General features: G+C 42.0%; 1 protein-coding gene across 1 annotated transcript; it reads right to left on the bottom strand.

Annotated features, from left to right (window-relative positions):
- Window positions 1-79: 79 nt before the first annotated feature.
- CIMAP3 (ciliary microtubule associated protein 3) lies at window positions 80-14835 on the bottom strand. Its single transcript, XM_077481507.1, has 6 exons — window positions 14755-14835; window positions 6934-7076; window positions 5644-5742; window positions 2806-2939; window positions 2386-2503; window positions 80-181 (listed from the first exon to the last, which is right to left on the bottom strand). Exons 1-6 carry the CDS (start codon window positions 14768-14770, stop codon window positions 113-115), a joined length of 579 nt encoding a protein of 192 aa, XP_077337633.1. The 5' UTR covers window positions 14771-14835; the 3' UTR covers window positions 80-112.
- Window positions 14836-18228: the final 3393 nt, after the last annotated feature.

Raw genomic sequence — 18228 nt, 5'->3', positions numbered from 1 at the left:
AAATCTCTCCCTATTTATACATACTATTATTATTATATTACATATTAATTCACAGAAAGCATACACAAGACTACCAAAATAAATTATAAAGTATTTTATTTGTAGTATTTGGTTAACTGTAGTACAAACTCAAATATGCCACCCGGTTCCTGTTTTTCCTAAATTCTTTATCTGTTGATAACTGTAGAAGAAAGTAAAAGAAGCAAACAATCATAACCAATAAGGAATACAGAATATGTTAATAATTAGGTGCATATAATATTATTATTTTTCTGACAAAAATTTTACTTTTCCTACGCATACAATTCATTTTAGTTGCAAAAAGAGTTTTTAATTGTAATTTTAAGAAAAAAAGAGTACAAACTCATTTGTGAAAAATACAGTACTGTATTGACAATGTTAAATGTTCTAGGGAAGGAGTCTCCAAACTTTTGAAACAGAGGGCCAGTTTAATGCCCTTCAAACTTTAGGGGGGCCCCACTGTGGCCAGTGGGAGTGGAAAATACCCTAGCATCGGTGGGAGTAAACAATGCCATAGGATTGGTGGTCAGTGGGAGAAAAACATTACCTCATTGGTGTCAGTGAGAGGAATTAGTGCTCCATCATTGGTGTCAGTGGGAGGAATAGTGCCCTGTCATTGCTGTCAGTTGGAGGAATAGTGTCCCGTTGTTGGTGCCAGTGGAAGCAATAGTGCCCCATCACTGCTGTCTTTTGGAGGAATACTGCCCCATAACTGGTGTCAGTGGGAGAATTTGTTTCCCATCTCTGGTGTCAGTGGGAGTAAGAGTACCCCTTTTGTCGGTGTCAGTGGGAGGAATAGTGCCCCATCTTTGGTGTTAGTGGAAGGAAGCTCATATCAGTGAAAAGAATAGTTTACTGAGGGCCAGATAAAGTCAAGCAAAGGGCACATCTGGCCTACGGGCCACAGTTCGAAGAGCCTTGTTCTAGGGTAATAAGTTATTATAACCATATATTGACGGGAAAGTGAAGCAGGTGATTGTGAGTGAGGTTGATATTAGGCTGTTACCTAACTGGTGAGATTTATAAAATGTGTGGCTCCAGGTAGTCTGGAGTAAAGCTATGAATGTAGACTGTAATGAAGTTCCTGATATGGTAAAGGTGTCATACTGTAGAATAAGCTAGATGATATAAGCCCCCGTTCACACCCATACTAATTAGATGCGGCTTACACCGCATCCAATTCGCAGGACATTTTAAAATACATTAATTTGAATGCATCTGGTTCACATATGTGCGTTGCATTCGCACTGCATATTGCATAAAAAACGTGTGATTCGCAGATGCATTCCGTTCCGAACACAAATTCTCTCCTTCTCCTCACTACACCCCCCCCCCGCTCACTGATCCGCAGCTAAAACGCAGAGTGAAACCGGAGCTTCAATTTGCAACGCACATGTATGAAACCGGGCTAAGGGTTGTGGGTTTATAGTAGCAGCCCTAAGATTTGTAGCATGTTGGGTTTTAGAGACGAAGGAGCAAGAGAGAAAGGAGGGAAGTAAAAAGAAAACTGGGGTAATAGAAGACTGAGGATGGAAACAAGTTTTGTGTGGTGGGCCCAGACCTCGCAGTCTGTTTCTATTCATTAGCTGCTGAAAAGGCTACTTTAATAAGCAGCAAAAAGTTTTCAACATTAGAGAACAAGTCCAGTGGAGTGTGAGTACTAGCTGTTCCGCCAATCTATTTAATTATTTCACATACATATCTGTGCAAATTCAGTAACTGCTTATTTTTTCACTCGATCAGCTAGGGGTGCAACGGATTTCGCTTGTTCAGTTCAGCACACCATGCGCTCCGTGGATCGCGTGGCTTTGGAAAGGCATTTAAATGTGAAAATCAACATTTAAATTTGAAAATCAGAGGTGTTCTGTCACATTAGCAACCATGTAAGGCAGGGGTCTCAAACTGGAGGCCCTCCAGCTGTTGCAAAACTACAAGTCCCATAAGGCATTGCAAGGCTGACAGTTACAAGCCTGACTCCCACAGGCAGAGGCATGATGGGACTTGTAGTTTTGCAACAGCTGGAGGGCCGCCAGTTTGAGACCCCTGATCTAAACAGTCCATCGGGTTTACAAATACTGTATTTAAGCATATGAGCTCTGTTTTGTGTTGAAAATAACTGCGAAATCTAAAACTGGGTGTAACAAGATTTGCCTTGTCTTTTTTTTTTTCTGCTGATCTGAAAAATGATCCGATCCATGATTCTGATCTGAGGAACGTTCCGATCTGTGAGTTTTTGATCCATTACACCCCTACTATCTGCTAGGAATTTGTTTCAGTTAGATATTCTTCTCTCAGCAGAAACAAACAGTAAACCATTATACTCACAGACTCGTATTGAAAGGAGAAGTACAGTAAATCAGTTACCTCTGATCTTAATGTTCTCTTCTGCAAAGAGGGCACAGAAGACCAATCAGGGGATCCAAATCGTCCAGGCCAAGACACCTTTCTGCCCTGCTCTGTATAATGTTCATAGGTTCCTGGGCTGTAAAAATTGCATTAGTACATTGCATTAGGGAAATAATAAAGCTCCCCTCGCCTTTTCCGAGGTACTTTAGAACTAAAATATGTTGATTACTAAACGCAAACACAGCAAACTACACATTTGGCATTTCATATAATACCACTTAATTATATGCACCTAAACCCCACTTAAAGTGATGTGGAATAAATGGGACAACCACCTGCTGAACTCATCTCTGTCAATGTATTATATTAAAAAGCAACACATGGCCTAACAGGGACTACCAAGGCTGTGACAATCACATACTAATAAAATTATAATACCTAGGATTTTGTGAGATATCTGTCATCTTGCCTGGAAATCGTACATCTTTGATACTAAAAGGAGCATAGCTTGCAGAGAATGTCCGCTCTTTGGCCCAAAATGATTGATACTCTGCAGGACTTGGTGTCTCCATCTGGAAAAAGCAAACCCTTTCATTAAAAGTTAGACACATAGCTATGATATAAAGATACATACTTGTAAATATCGTCAGCTTTTTTGCATCATGGTTAACTTGGCACATATTTTGAGGGCAAATAAAGATCATGCAGTATCTCACAAAAGTGAGTACACCCCTCACATTTTTGTAAATATTTTATTATATCTTTTCATGTGACAACACTGAAGAAATGACAGTTTGCTACAATGTAAAGTAGTGAGTGTACAGCTTGTATAACAGTGTAAATTTGCTGTCCCCTTAAAATAATTCAACAAACAGCCATTAATGTCTAAACGGCTGGCAACAAGTGAGTACACCTCTACGTGTAAATTTCCAAATTGGGCCCAAAGTGTCAATATTTTGTGTGGCCATCATTATTTCCCAGCCCTGCCTTAACCCTTGTGGGCATGGAGTTAACCAGTGCTTCACAGGTTGCCACTAGAGTCTTCTTCCACTCCTCCATGATGACATTACCGAGTTGGTGGATGTTAGAGACCTTGCATTCCTCCGCCTTCCATTTGAGGATGCCCCATGTATGCTCAATAGAGTTTAGGTCTGGAGACATGCTTGGCCAGTCCATCACCTTTACCCTCAGCTTCTTTAGCAAGCAGTGGTTGTCTTGGAGGTGTGTTTGGGGTCATTATCATGTTGGAATATTGACCTGTGGCCCACTCTCCAAAGGGAGAGGATCATGGTTCCCTCAATGAACTATAGCTCCCCAGTGCCAGCAGCACTCATGCAGCCCCAAATTATGGCACTCCCACCACCATTCTTGACTGTAGGCTTGACACACTTGTCTTTGTATACCTCACCTGGTTGCCGCCACACACGCTTGACACCATCTGAACCAAATACATTTATCTTGGTCACATCAGACCACAGGACATGGGTCCAGTAATCCATGTCCTTAGTCTGCTTGTCTTCAGCAAACTGTTTGTGCATCATCTTTAGAAGAGGCTTCCTTCTGGCATGACAGCCATGCAGACCATTTTGATGCAGTGTGCAGCCTATGGTCTAACCACTGACAGGCTGACCCCCCACCCCTTCAACCTCTGCAGCAATGCTGGCATCACTCATACGTCTATTTCCCAAAGACAACCTCTGGATATGACACTGAGCACATGCACTCAACTTCTTTTATCGGCCTGTTCTAAGTGGAACCTGTCCTGTTAAACTGCTGTATGGTCTTGGCCACCGTGCTGTAGCTCAGTTTAAGGATCTTGGCAATCTCATAGCCTAGGCCACCTTTATGTAGAGCAACAATTCTTTTTTTCAGATCCTCAGAGAGTTCTCGCGGTGCCATGTTGAACTTCCAGTGACCAGTATGAGAGAGTGAGAGCGATAACTCCAAATTTAACACACCTGCTCCCCATTCACACCTGAGATCTTGTAACACTAACGAGTCACATGACACCGGCGAGGGAAAATGGCTAATTGGACCCGATTTGGACATTTTCACTTAGAGGTGTACTGACTTGTTGCTAGCAGTTTAGACATTAATGGCTGTGTGTTGATTTATTTTAAGGGGAAAGCAAATTGACATTGCTATACAAGCTGTACACTACTTTATATTGTAAAATGTAATTTCTGGAGTGTTGTCATATAAAAAGATATATTATAATATTTACAAAAATGTGAGGGATGTACTCACTATTGTGAGATACTGTATATAGGTGAGAGTTTTGTCATTACTTACATCACCCCAGCCCCCAAATAATCATTTTGGTGCACTCACTAAGACTGGTGTAACCTGCCCTTCTGAAACTTTCCAAGCAGTAAATCAGTGCAGTTTTATAAGGTATCTGCTCACCTGAGTCTATTTAAGCTCAGTCAGAATTCTTAAGCCCTGATTAAGGGGTGGGGATATGTTTGGTCCCCTAAACGCATTGGCTCTCAGTAAATTTTATCATTAAATTACCTTGGGCTCTTGGAGATTTGTTTGTGGCTGTTACTGGATATGTGTGGGCTCCAAAATAATCCTAGACACTGTACTTTCCTGATAAACAGGGTTTAAACCAGAATATTAGACAGATGTTTATTAGTTAGAGAGTAGTGCCAGTTATTAAAGTGAGAATTGCACATTGATGTTGCAGTACATACACCTTTGTACCTTAATTCCCAAAAATCAAAATTGCAGTTTGAATGCTTGGCTTCCCAATGTGTCACATTTTGAGTCAGAACTACTTGGTTATATTTTATAGGCAACTTTACAGTATACATATAATTAACTGCTATATATATAATTAGACTACTCAAGAAATACCCGCTCAATTAGAGTTTGTTCACATCAGTGGTGTTGACTGTGTTTGGCAGCATTGCCCAATGCAAGAGCAAGGCTATTTTTGCCCTATGTCCTATGGCTCCAATTCACACCAACATGTACACCAACCACACAAGACATGTTACATTTTGCACAGTGCATTCTGGCACTCTGCAACACATTGCAACTAGCTGCAGTACATAAAATGTTTTTGAAATTTAGAGAGAAAAAAAAAAGAATGCGTTATACATCAGAATATATCTGTTGTAGATCATCTGGCATTCAGATAATCTGCTTACCAAGGGTGAAGAATGGATGAAATTTATTTTCAGTACATTATTGCCAACGCCCCTCAATTTGAGGTATACACACATAGTCATTCTCTATATCAGCCACTAAAATGCCTTCTTTGACTATCACCTTTTCATTAGAGCTGAAACGTTTTGCTGTTCTGGCTCCCAAAGTGTACCCTTTTTTACTCATGGGTTTTCTGTTCTGAAGATATATCATGTTGGTAACCTGAAAAATAAAATATACATGGTAATAAAGCAGCAAATCACAGCATTAAAAGAATCTAACATCTAAAAAAAACCTTTAAGCATGCACTAGTAGACTCATGTCTTGGTACCATACTCTCTACAAAGCCAATTGAATTAAAAGTTTTAATAAACAAATGACAAAATATTTCCTTAGAGCCCTTTCACACTGTGCCGCCTAGGGTGTCAGTGGTAAATTGGCGCAATTTTTAGCACCACTTTACTGTCGTTTTAGCGGCGCTATTCGGTTGCTAGCGGGGCGGTTTTAACTCCACACTAGTGGCTGAAAAGGGGTTAAATATATATATATATATATATATATATATATATATATATATATATATATATATATATATAGCAGCGCTGCCTCATTGATTTGAATGGGGAGGAGCGGTGAGTTCACCACTCCTTCACCGCTCCAAAGAAGCTGCTGGCAGGAGTTTTTCTCACAGCCTGCCAGCACTCCGCTCCAGTGGAGTGAATGAAGCCGCTTTTTTCAGGCGCTATGCAGGTGCTATTTTTAGCTCTGTAGCGCCTGAAAAACGCCTCCAGTGTGAAAGGGGTCTTAACACAAACTTTATTTAAGAAGAAAAATTAAGGTATTGTCCAACGATAAAGCATTTAATGCCGATAACCAACAATAAAGGAAAACTAAGGGCAATATTTAGTCTACCATTACTAACCTATCCTCCTGAAAATGCTGGTTGCCCAGTGCTGGTGCACTAAGTTTTTGCTTTCTAGCTAACTGACCTGGAAAAAGTATGTAAATTAGGAGTAGCTTCATTTGCTGTTTGTTTCAGGTCAATGGCTCAATAAATGTAGATGGCAAAGACAGAAAAGCTGCAGGCATTATTAGACCCTTTTTTTCCTCCTCTTTTATGTAAAACAGAAAGCTTTGGCCATATTAAGCATGTTAACCATTTTATTATAAGTGTAAACTTATATATGATATATTATTGGGCGGGATAAAATGCATCAGTGGTGTGGCCTAAAATGAGCTGGGCTGAGGCTGCTTCTACTATAGTGACTGTAGGGTCCTGATGGTGTATGGCACTTGGGGTTGTTTCCTTCCTTTATACTACAACAATAAATATATTATACATTATATTAAAACTGAAATAAATTGTTTAGCCTTTGGTTGTAATTTTAGATGTTTTCCATCTTGCTGACCCACCTCTTCATTGTTATAGCATCCAGGCCCACATTGCGGGCTCCCTCTGATAGGAGCTAATTCATTACCCAAGCGGTCTGGTGCACAGTGATATGGAAATTGTTTACGTTCCTGGGTGCTGCCGAAACAAAGTTTCTTTAAGGTTTCTGGAAAAAAAAAACACATTCCAGCAATATAATAAAAAATAAGCAGCAACGAGCAGTGGACATTGTATTTTTAAGTACTATTTTATAGTCCTTTTTTAGATTTTACTGTACCACTTGTTGTGCACTGAAGTCCACTGTCTCTGTACTGATTATACTGTCAGAAAGTGTATAAATGTTCAGCTAGTTTGTTGAAAGAAGTGTACAGAAAATGCCACTCATGTTTTGTAAAGTGAACAATAGAAAACTATTTTAATGGTTCCATCATTGAGCTACAGTATGCACACTGAAAGAGAACACTGTTATGGGATATTGCCAATTCTATGCAAATCTGCTGCCACCACTGCAGTATGAATCCCTCATATACAATATCTATTGGACATAGTAAATTCTCAATTGCTAAATACAGTAATACAGTACAGTACAGTACAGCTTGTCCCCTCAAAATGACTCAACACACAGTCATTAATGTCTAAACCGCTGGCAACAAAAGTGAGTACACCCCTAAGTGAAAATGTCAAAATTGGGCCCAAACTGTCAATATTTTGTGTGGCCACCATTATTTTCCAGCAGTGCCTTAACCCTCTTGGGCATGGAGTTCACCAGAGCTTCACTGGTTGCCACTAGAGTCCTCTTCCACTCCTCCATGATGACATCACAGAGCAGGTGGATGTAAGAAACCTTGCACTTCTCCACCTTCCATTTGAGGATGCCCCACAGATGCTCAATAGGGTTTAGGTCTGGAGATATGCTTGATATGTCCATCACCTTTACCCTCAGCTTCTTTAGCAAGGCAGTGATCATCTTGGAGGTGTGTTTGGGGTCGGTATCATGTTGAAATACTGCCCTGTGGCCCAGTCTTCAAAGGTAGGGGATCAGGCTCTACTTCAGTATGTAACAGTACATACTGCATTCATGGATCCCTTAATGAACTGTAGCTCCCCAGTGCCAGCAGCACTCATGCAGCCCCAGACCATGACACTCCCACCACCATGCTTGACTGTAGGCAAGACACACTTGTCTTTGTACTCCTCACCTGGTTGCGGCCACACACATTTGACACCATCTGAACTAAATATGTTTATCTTGGTCTCATCAGACCACAGGACATAGTTCCAATAATCCATGTCCTTAGTTTGCTTGTCTTCAGCAAACTGTTTGAAGGTTTTCTTGTGCATCATCTTTAGAAGAGGATTCCTTATGGGACTACAGCCATGCAGACCAATTTAATGCAGTGTGCGGTGCATGGTCTGAGCACAGACAGGCAGTTTTTACGGTCCTCCAACTACAAGTCCTACTACTGTGGCTTACATAGTGTTTTATAATGCTTCAGTGGGGGCAATGTTTTTAGTTCAACGTGGAAGAGAGAGTGTAAGACAATAGTTGCAATTTCTTGAGGACCCCCAGGTCACCAGAACTAGTGTCCCCATTGGAAGATTTACCCTCTATAACTTTTCTGGGGACAACCCAAAAATTAAGATTTTCTTTTACTTTCACTATCAATGATAATGGTAAACAAGTCAAATAAAGAAGGTAAATTTCCGTAACGGGGGGCACAGACAGCAAAAAAATTGACAAGCATTCTAATCCCTCTCCACTCTATCCAAAACTAAAAAAAAAAAGTTTTGCCTTTAATTATACTTTCAAGTAGAACTCCTGCTGGAACTTTTATTTAGATTATAAAGGGACTTCTCGGTTCTTTTCACCGTTAGTGTCACTATTTGTGTAGAAATCCAAAATGTCATGTTGTCACCCGAATACCGCTAAAGGCTGCCAACAAAAGTAAGTACACCCCTAAGTGAAAATGTCCAAATTGGGAGTAATTAGCCATTTTAGTCATGTAACTCATTAGTGTTACAAGGTCTCAGGTGTGAATGGGGAGCAGGTGTGTTAAATTTGGTGTTATCACTCTCACTCTCTCATACAGGTCACTGGAAGTTCAACGTGACACCTCATGGCAAAGAACTCTCTGAGGATCTAAAAAAAAGAATTGTTGCTCTACATAAAGATGGCCTAGGCCAGTGATGGCGAACCTTGGCACCCCAGATGTTTTGGAACTACATTTCCCATGATGCTCTGGCACCTTACATTGTAGTGGAGCATCATGGGAAATGTAGTTCCAAAACATCTGGGGTGCCAAGGTTCGCCATCACTGGCCTAGGCTATGAGAAGATTGCCAAGACCCTGAAACTGAGCTGCAGCACGGTGGCCAAAACCATACAGCAGTTTAATAGGAAACGTTCCACTCAGAAGAGGCACCGCCATGGTTGACCAAAGAAGTTGAGTGCACATGTTTAGTGTCATATCCAGAGACTGTCTTTGGGAAATAGACATATGAGTCTATTACATTGCTGCAGAGGTTGAAGGGGTGGGGGGGTAGCCTGTCAGTGCTCAGACTATATTCCACACACTGCATCAAATTGATCTGCATAGCTGTCGTCCCAGAAGGAAGACTAAAGATGATGCAAAAGAAAGCCTGAAAACAGTTTGCTGAAGACAAGCAGACTAAGGAAATGGATTACTGGAACCATATAAAAAATTAAATGTAAAGGTGTTGGCGCTAAACACATACAAAAAAATGAATGTGAACAAATATCAGAAAAAGCATATGGTGATTGAAAAAGCAAATAAATATATAAAGTCCAAAGTGACAATCCCAACGTCATAAATAAATTAAATGTTCTGGTTTGATGTTCCTTCAAATAAAAGCTTCACCACTACCTCATGAGCACTCGTGATAAAGCTTTTATTTGAAGGAACATCAAACCAGAAGATTTCATTTATTTATGGTGTTGGGATTGTCACTTTGGACTTTATATATTTATTATTTTTTTCTGAAAATTGTTTGCATTCTTTTTGTATGTGTTTAGCACCAAAACCTTTACATTAGATTTTTTATATGGTTCAGTGTTTACAATTTCTTAAAGGGGCAGCTATGTTTTAAAACAATACAGTAGGTGCCATTTTTAACCCACTCTTCATCACATTACTGGAACCATGTCCTGTGGTCTGATGAGACCAAGATAAACTTATTAAGTTCAGATGGTGTCAAGCGTGTGTGGCGGCAACCAGGTGAGGCATACAAAGACAAGTGTGTCTTGCCTATAGTCAAGCATTTTAATGGGAGTGTCATGGTCTGGGGCTGCATGAGTGCTGGGGAGCTACATTTTATTGAGGTTACTATGAATACCAACATGTACTGTGACATACTGAAGCAGAGCATGATCCCCTGCCTTCAGAGACTGGGCCGCAGGGAGTAGTCCAACATGATAATGACCCCAAACACACCTCCAAGACAACCGCTGCCTTGCTAAAGAAGCTGAGGGTAAAGGTGATGGACTGGCCAAGCATGTCTTCAGACCTAAACCCTATTGAGCATCTGTGGGGCATCCTCAATTGGAAGGTGGGGAAGCGCAAGGTCTCTAACATCCACCAGCTCCGTGATCTTATCATGGAGGAGTAGAAGAGAACTCCTGTGGTAACCCGTGAAACTCTGGTGAACTCATGCCCAGAAGGAAGTCCTGGAAAATAATGGTGGCCACACAAAATAATTTTGAGGTGACAGCAAATTTACACTGTTATACAAGCTGTATACTCACTACTTTACATTGTAGCAAAGTGTAATTTATTCAGCGTTGTCACATGAAAAGGTATAATAAAATATTTACAAAAATGTGAGGGGTGTACTCACATTTGTGAGATACCGTAATCTGTGTCTGCAGTGCATGTTTAAACTTTAATACTATAAATAATAATGTCTTATTCCATTTTTACACCAGGAGTATATAATGAGTTTGACAATTCTAAAGAAATGCCTAAATAATGCATTCAAATTTAACTAAACCCATAAAATTCTAGACGACTAAAATGTACTGGAGCTTTTAGTCTACTAAAATACGACTAAAACTAAAATGGCATTTTAGTCAAAAGAATATAGCTAAAACTAAATCGAAATTTGATGTTGAAATTAACACAGGTGACAAGACTGCTTAGTACTGTTGTCACTCTAGCTAAGAAAGAGAGTTAATGGCAGGGATACTGTGTTAAAATAAAAGAAAAAAGTGTGAAAGAACACATCTAAGGACCAGTAAGCTACAGTGCTATAAATGTTTGTTCTTGTTCTTGTTCTTGCTCTAGATACGCTTTAAAAAAAAAAAAAAACACCAACCTGAATTAAAGGGATTGTAAAGGTAATTTTTTTATTTGCTAACTAGCTTCCTTTAAGCTAATGCAGTGCTAGTTCACTTGCCTATTCCTTTGATTTCTCTTCTAAATGTCACTAATCCTTGTTTGAAATCCTTACTTCCTGTTGATCTTCATGGAGCTTGTCACCATCAGTCAGGCATGTACTGGCCATCGGGACTACCGGGAGTTTCCCGGAGGGCCGATGGCTCAGTGGGCCACTCTGATGTAAGGGGGCTGGTGATGGGACACTCTAATGTAAGGGGGCTGCTGATGGGAGACTCTGATGTAAGGGGGCTGGTGATGGGCCACTCTGATGTAAGGGGGCTGGTGATGGGACCCTCTTATGTAAGGGGGTTGCTGCTGGGACACCTTGATGTAAGGGGGCTGGTGATGGGACACTCTAATGTAAGGGGGCTGCTGATGGGAGACTCCGATGTAAGGGGGCTGGTGATGGGCCACTCTGATGTAAGGGGGCTGGTGATGGGACACTCTTATGTAAGGGGGTTGCTGCTGGGACACTCTGATGTAAGGGGGCTGGTGATGGGTCACTCTGATGTAAGGGGGCTGGTGATGGGCCACTCTGATGTAAGGGGGCTGGTGATGGGCCACTCTGATGTAAGGGGGCAGGTGATGGGCCACTCTGATGTAAGGGGGCTGGTGATGGGACACTCTGATGTAAGGGGGCTGCTGATGGGACACTCTGATGTAAGGGGGCTGCTGATGGGACAATCTGATGTAAGGAAGTGCTGATGGGACACTCTGATGTAAGGGGGCTGGTGATGGGCCACTCTGATGTAAGGGGGCTGCTGATGGGACACTCTGATGTAAGGGGGCTGCTGATGGGACACTCTGATGTAAGGGGGCTGCTGATGGGACACTCTGATGTAAGGGGGTGCTGATGGGACACTCTGATGTAAGGGGGCTGCTCATGGGACACTCTGATGTAAGGGGTGCTGATGGGACACTCTGATGTAAGGGGGCTGGTGATGGGACACTCTGATGTAAGGGGGTGCTAATGGGACACTCTGATGTAAGGGGGTGCTAATGGGACACTCTGATGTAAGGGGGCTGGTGATGGGACACTTTGATGTAAGGGGGTGCTGATGGGACACTCTGATGTAAGGGGGCTGCTGATGGGACACTCTGATGTAAGGGGTGCTGATGGGACACTCTGATGTAAGGGGGCTGCTGATGGGACACTCTGATGTAAGGGGTGCTGATGGGACACTCTGTTGTAAGGGGGCTGGTAATGGGACACTCTGATGTAAGGTGTGCTGATGGGACACTCTGATGTAAGGGGTGCTGATGGGACACTCTGATGTAAGGGGGCTGGTAATGGGACACTCAGATGTAAGGTGTGCTGATGGGACACTCTGATGTAAGGGGGCTGGTAATGGGACACTCTGATGTAAGGGGTGCTGATTGGACACTCTGATGTAAGGGAGCTGGTGATGGGACACTCTGATGTAAGGGGGTGCTGATGGGACACTCTGATGTAAGGGGGCTGGTGATGGGACACTTTGATGTAAAGTGGTGCTGATGGGACACTCTGATGTAAGGAGGTGCTGATGGGGACACTCTGATATAAGGGGGTGCTGATGGGGACACTCTGATGTAAGGGGGTTGGTGCTGGGACACTCAGATGTAAGGGGTGCTGATGGGACACTCTGATGTAAGGGGGCTGGTGATGGGACACTCTGATGTAAGGGGGCTGGTGATGGGACACTCTGATGTAAGGGGTGCTGATGGGACACTCGAAATGTAAGTGGGCCGGTCTAGATGAAGTCTAGGGCCAAATTTTTGTCCCAGTCCAGCCCTGCCATCAGTCGAGCCATTTTGCCTGGTGGTGAGTGATTGTGCTCGCCCCCCCCCTCCCTAGGACTACAGCCCTGCATGGAGACGCTCTCTATGTATCACAGAGTCACAGGGGCTGGGGTTAGTGGGCATGCCTATGTGTGTGAATGAGAACGTTGCTCGTTCTCGTTAGATGAAATATACAAAAAGGGCACTACACACTAAGCACAATGGGAAATGTAGTTCTGTGGTTGCTGTAACGTTGCTTTAATGCACACGCACGGCAAACCCGGAAGCAGAGGAAAGAATCGCTGGAGGATAGCAGGAGGATGATTATTACATACAAATTTAACAAGTGATAAAATATTTGTGGAGGAAATCATCAAATTATTAGAGATCAGTATGTAACAGAGAGTGGTAATAGGTTAAAAAATGTTATCTTTACAACCCCTTTAAGTGTACAACAAACAGCCACCACACTTTACTAGACATAAGTATAGCACCAATGGTACATTCAAAGCATTTTAATTAGGCTGCATAGGCAACCTTGCTTATGCTGTTCCAGTGCATAGACAAAGCAAGCAATTTGCCTTGAATCCTATGAGTTCAGTTCAAAGCACTGTGTTGCAGTAGTGCGTGCTGAAAAAATTGGAGATATGCGTGTTGTGACGCTGTACATCGCATCAAAGTCTACTGTGGTGAATAGAGATTAATGAAATATAATTTTGTGAGATTTCAATAAAGTTGAAAAAAATTTAATAAAAAAGGTAAACAGTGAGGTATATCATAACAATGCATCGGCACCAGTCCCTTCACAGCGCACACCAGCAGCCACAGTATAAAGTGGCCGCTGGTGTGAGAAGCCCTAAGCCCAGGTTCACACTGACAGTGTGAATGAAATCGTGCAAATTCAGCTGAACTCACATGATTTCATTTCCGCATGTATGTTCCAACTTCGGAGGCGATTCCAGCATGTGAGTCCCGACTTCAGAGGCGATTTCAGAGACATCTGTGTGGGTTGCTGCACAGATGTCTATGGAAATCGCACCCCGAAGTTGCCAAAAGTAGTACAGAAACTACTTTTGGGAATCAGTGCAGCGCACCAATCCGGACAGTGCCATTGCCTGAAATTGACGCTGATTTGGCATGCAATTTGACATGCCAAATCGCTCTAATGTGAGCCAAAGGATTTTAAGCCATTCCCATCAGTACTTGACCCAAAATCCTTCCACATTCAGACAAACAAGATCAAATCAAACTTTGTCATTTCATCTATCAGAATATTTAGGGTTAGCCTACACTGCTGTTTACACCTCTAAAAGGAACGTGGAATGCAGTGTTTTTTGTTTTTTTTTACCTAGATCGCATGGAGCAGAATACACTCATTTTTGCTTTTTCAATTTTATAGCATTGCATTTTTAAACGCAACATGTCCTGCTATGTTTCAAGTATCCAGTTAATGTAAATATGCACTAACCTATCTGTAATCTGTGTCAAATGCAAGTGAAGATGCTGATCACATACCTATTATGACATACTATAGGGCACTATGCATAGTTCACATTTTCAGTTAAAATTACACTCCTTTTTTGTTTTACTTAAACTAAGAAAAAAAGTTAATAATGTGTGTTTTTCATGTTAGTACTCTCATATCTCTGGATGTGATTTGTGCCTTATGATCAACATGCCAGCACAGCCTTACCTGGTTCATGCTCCATTCTTGTCCATTGCTTTGTGTATATGATATTGCTATGACAACGTGGGGTGGAACTCAGAGCAGAACGTCACATAAGGATTGCTATTAGTTCATAAAAGATACAATGGCTCCCCCTGCTGGTTACAAGTAATAATTTGCTGCTAAACCCAAAGTATGCAGTATATGTACCTGTGAAAATTCTAGTACTGTTGCTCTTTGACGAGGCTTAAAAATCGGCTTTTTTAATGAGGAAGTAAGCAAAAATGTAAACAGTGGAGTGGCTGTGGATTTAGTATAACTAGAGTTAAAGCAGCTGACATATTTCTCCACAGGCAGCTAATGTGTAATTTTGGGTCCATGGATTTAGACAATCCATTCTGTAAATGGAAATAAAATTGGTTTAAAGAGTAGCAAAAAAGGAATACATTTCAGTTTACCGGTCAGGGCCATTTTTAATATTGATTGGACCCTGGGCAAACATTTCCTTGGGCCCTCCCGAATCCACTGATCAACTATTTTCAGGCAGTGTGTGCTCAATGGACAGCAGCTTTGGGCCCAACAACAATAACTGGGTCCGGGGCAGCTGTCCCTCTTGCCCTGTGTTAACCACTTCAAAAAATACCCCCTTCCTGACCAGAGCACTTTTTGAGATTCGGCACTGCGTCGCTTTAACTGACAGTTGTGCGACGTGGCTCCCAAACTAAATTGACGTCCTTTATTTCCCCCACAAATAGAGCTTTCTTTGGGTGGTATTTGATCACCTCTGCGGTTTTTATTTTTTGCGCTATAAACAAAAGAAACTTCAATTTAGAAAAAAACACATTATTTTTAACTTTTTGCTATAAAAAATATCCCTCAAAAATATATATATATATATATAAAAAAAAAAATTTCCCTCAGTTTAGGCTGATACGTATTCTTCTACATATTTTTGATAAAAAAAATCTCAATAAGCGTTTATTGCACAAAAGTTATAGCGTCTACAAAATAGGGGATGGTTTTATGGCATTCTTATTGATTTTTTTTTGACTAGTAATGGCGGCGATCAGCGAATTTTATCATGACTGCGAAATTATGGCGGACACATCGGACAATTTTGACACATTTTTGGGACCATTGGCATTAATACAGCGATCAATGCTATAAAATTGCATTGATAACTGTAAAAATGTCACTGGCAGCGAAGGGGCTAACCACTAGGTGGCGCTGTAGGGGTTAAGTGTGTCCTAGGGAGTTATTCTAACTGGGGGGAGGGGCTGTGTGTGACACGTCACTGATCAGCGCTCCCGATTACAGGAAGAGCTGATCAGTGACACTGTCACTAGGCAGAAAGGGGAGATGCTTGTTTACATTAGCATCTCACCGTTCTTCCTCAGTGTGAGATGACCACGGGATGGAGCTCTCGGCGGGCGTGCGTGCACCCACAAGCCGCCTCTTAAAGGGCAATGTACAGTTACATTACTCTGCCTGTAAGTGCCCTTCTGCCAACGTATATCGACGTGAGGTGGTCGGAGAGCGGTTAAATACGGCCCTGTTACCGGTCCCTAGATGTAGTGACTGTATTTGTTTTTTTGCCTTTTTTCTTTCTTTTTTTACCTGTTAATCCTTCCAGTAACATATTTCGTGTCTCAGGGTGACTACTCAATCAATGTGCTGTATGTATGGACAGGCTGCTCTCCTGAAATAGACTACAAACATATCCTCTCTTTTATATTACATGGGAGACAAGAAGATAAGTAGTTGACAATGTACTTCTAGCAAGATCAACAGGTAATTTTTTATTTTTTATTATGTTACCTACTATGGCAAGATGTGTTTGCAGCTGCTTTTATGTGATATTTTTTAGCACAAGCACAGTTTTCTTTTTTTTAGGTAATTTTTGTGCTAGCTGAAAAGAGCTAAGCATGAAAAAATAAAACGAATGCAGCCACCACATCTAAGTAGCAGTATATTATAATAGATTACAGTTTTTCGGGGGGTTAGATATACCTTAAAGGAGTTGTAAAGGCAGAAGTTTTTTTTATCTTAATGCATTCTATGCATTAAGATAAAAAACCTTCTGTGTGTAGAAGCTCCCCCAGCACCCCCTTAATTACCTGCCTAAGCTACCTTCTCTCTCCAGCAATGTCCACGATTCCCTCACCCATCCAGGACACTCCTCCTGATTGGCTGTGACAGAGCAGCGGCGCCATTGGATCCCGCAGCTGTCAATCAAACCCAGTCAGCCAATCAGGGGTGAGAGGGGGTGGGGCCAGGTCGAGGTTCTGTGTCTGAATACATACACGGAGCTCTGATTCGGCTTGGGTAACCCCTGTAGCAAGCTGGTGGCTGAGGGGCACTCAAAGAAGGGAGGGGCTAGAGGCCCTGAGAAGAGGAGGATCTGGGCTGCTCTGTGCAAAACCTACTGCAAGTAAAACATGTTTATTTTTTTTTATTTTTTTTTAAATAAGCCTTTACAATCACTTTAAAACCCATAGCAGTGATTAATGATTCATATTTTGAATGGTCTAAAGTTGTTAGTTTAACCTATTTATGAATGATAGAGAGTTTTAGATAAATAGTAGCATTTTTGTGTTTGCAAAAGACAAAATATGTAGTGGAATAAAGTGCCTACAAGATGGATGTCCCTGAATTATAACATGAGCTTAACCCTTTCGCTGCCAGGCCCTGTGCTCCATTTTGTACACTCAGGTGGCCAGACCATTTTAGTAATTTTTGCTTTGCTTTTTTATTTTTCACTGACAGCTTTCAGAATTTGTGAAAGATCCCCTAAACCTGATATTTTCTGAAAGCATATGACCTCTAGAATAAAAAGAAGGTGCTACTGATTTTTTAGACCCTGCGATATTTGTGCATATGTTTGTCAAACCAATATTTCCTGACAGACTCCATGGCAGCAACGTGTGGGTTAAGTCCCGCCTCCACTACCCTATAGGACACTACTCCCATAAATCTTTGCTCCCTGCCTCTGGCCGTGTTCTTTTTTTGTCCTCCTCCGAAGGACCCAGAGGTGGTCTTTCTACCTGAAGATCTATCATCCCCACGATCGAGGTCGGCCGGTCTAAGACTCTGGGTCTGGAAAGTCATATTACTCCGCTAAGCCCTAGCTATTAGCAGGGTATGGAGTGGGCAGTGGAAGAGGCGCTGTGAAGAAGCCCATGTCCTGGCCACTGGCAGGTAGGGATGGCCGAACGGTTCGCCCGGCGGTCGGTTTGCGGCGAATTTCGGCTGTTCGCGGTCCGCCCGATCGGCGGACTATTGCCGCTGTTCGCCCGGCGGACTTCCGTGTTTACTGTGTAAAAGAACTTTGACCTATGATGACACATCCATCATGTGGTACAGGACAGCCAATTGAGACATTACAGCACATGGACACTTGGACATTCCCCCTAACTTATAAATAGACCCAATCCGGCGGCCATTTTACATTCTTTCGTATGTCACTATAGGGAGAGGTTGCTGCGTGGAGCAGGGAGAGAC

The sequence above is a fragment of the Lithobates pipiens genome, unplaced genomic scaffold (assembly GCF_037356315.1).
Source record: "Lithobates pipiens isolate NorthernLeopardFrog02 unplaced genomic scaffold, aLitPip1_a1.2 Scaffold_16, whole genome shotgun sequence".
Taxonomy (NCBI): domain Eukaryota; kingdom Metazoa; phylum Chordata; class Amphibia; order Anura; family Ranidae; genus Lithobates; species Lithobates pipiens.
This window is presented reverse-complemented; position numbering and strand designations above follow the sequence as displayed.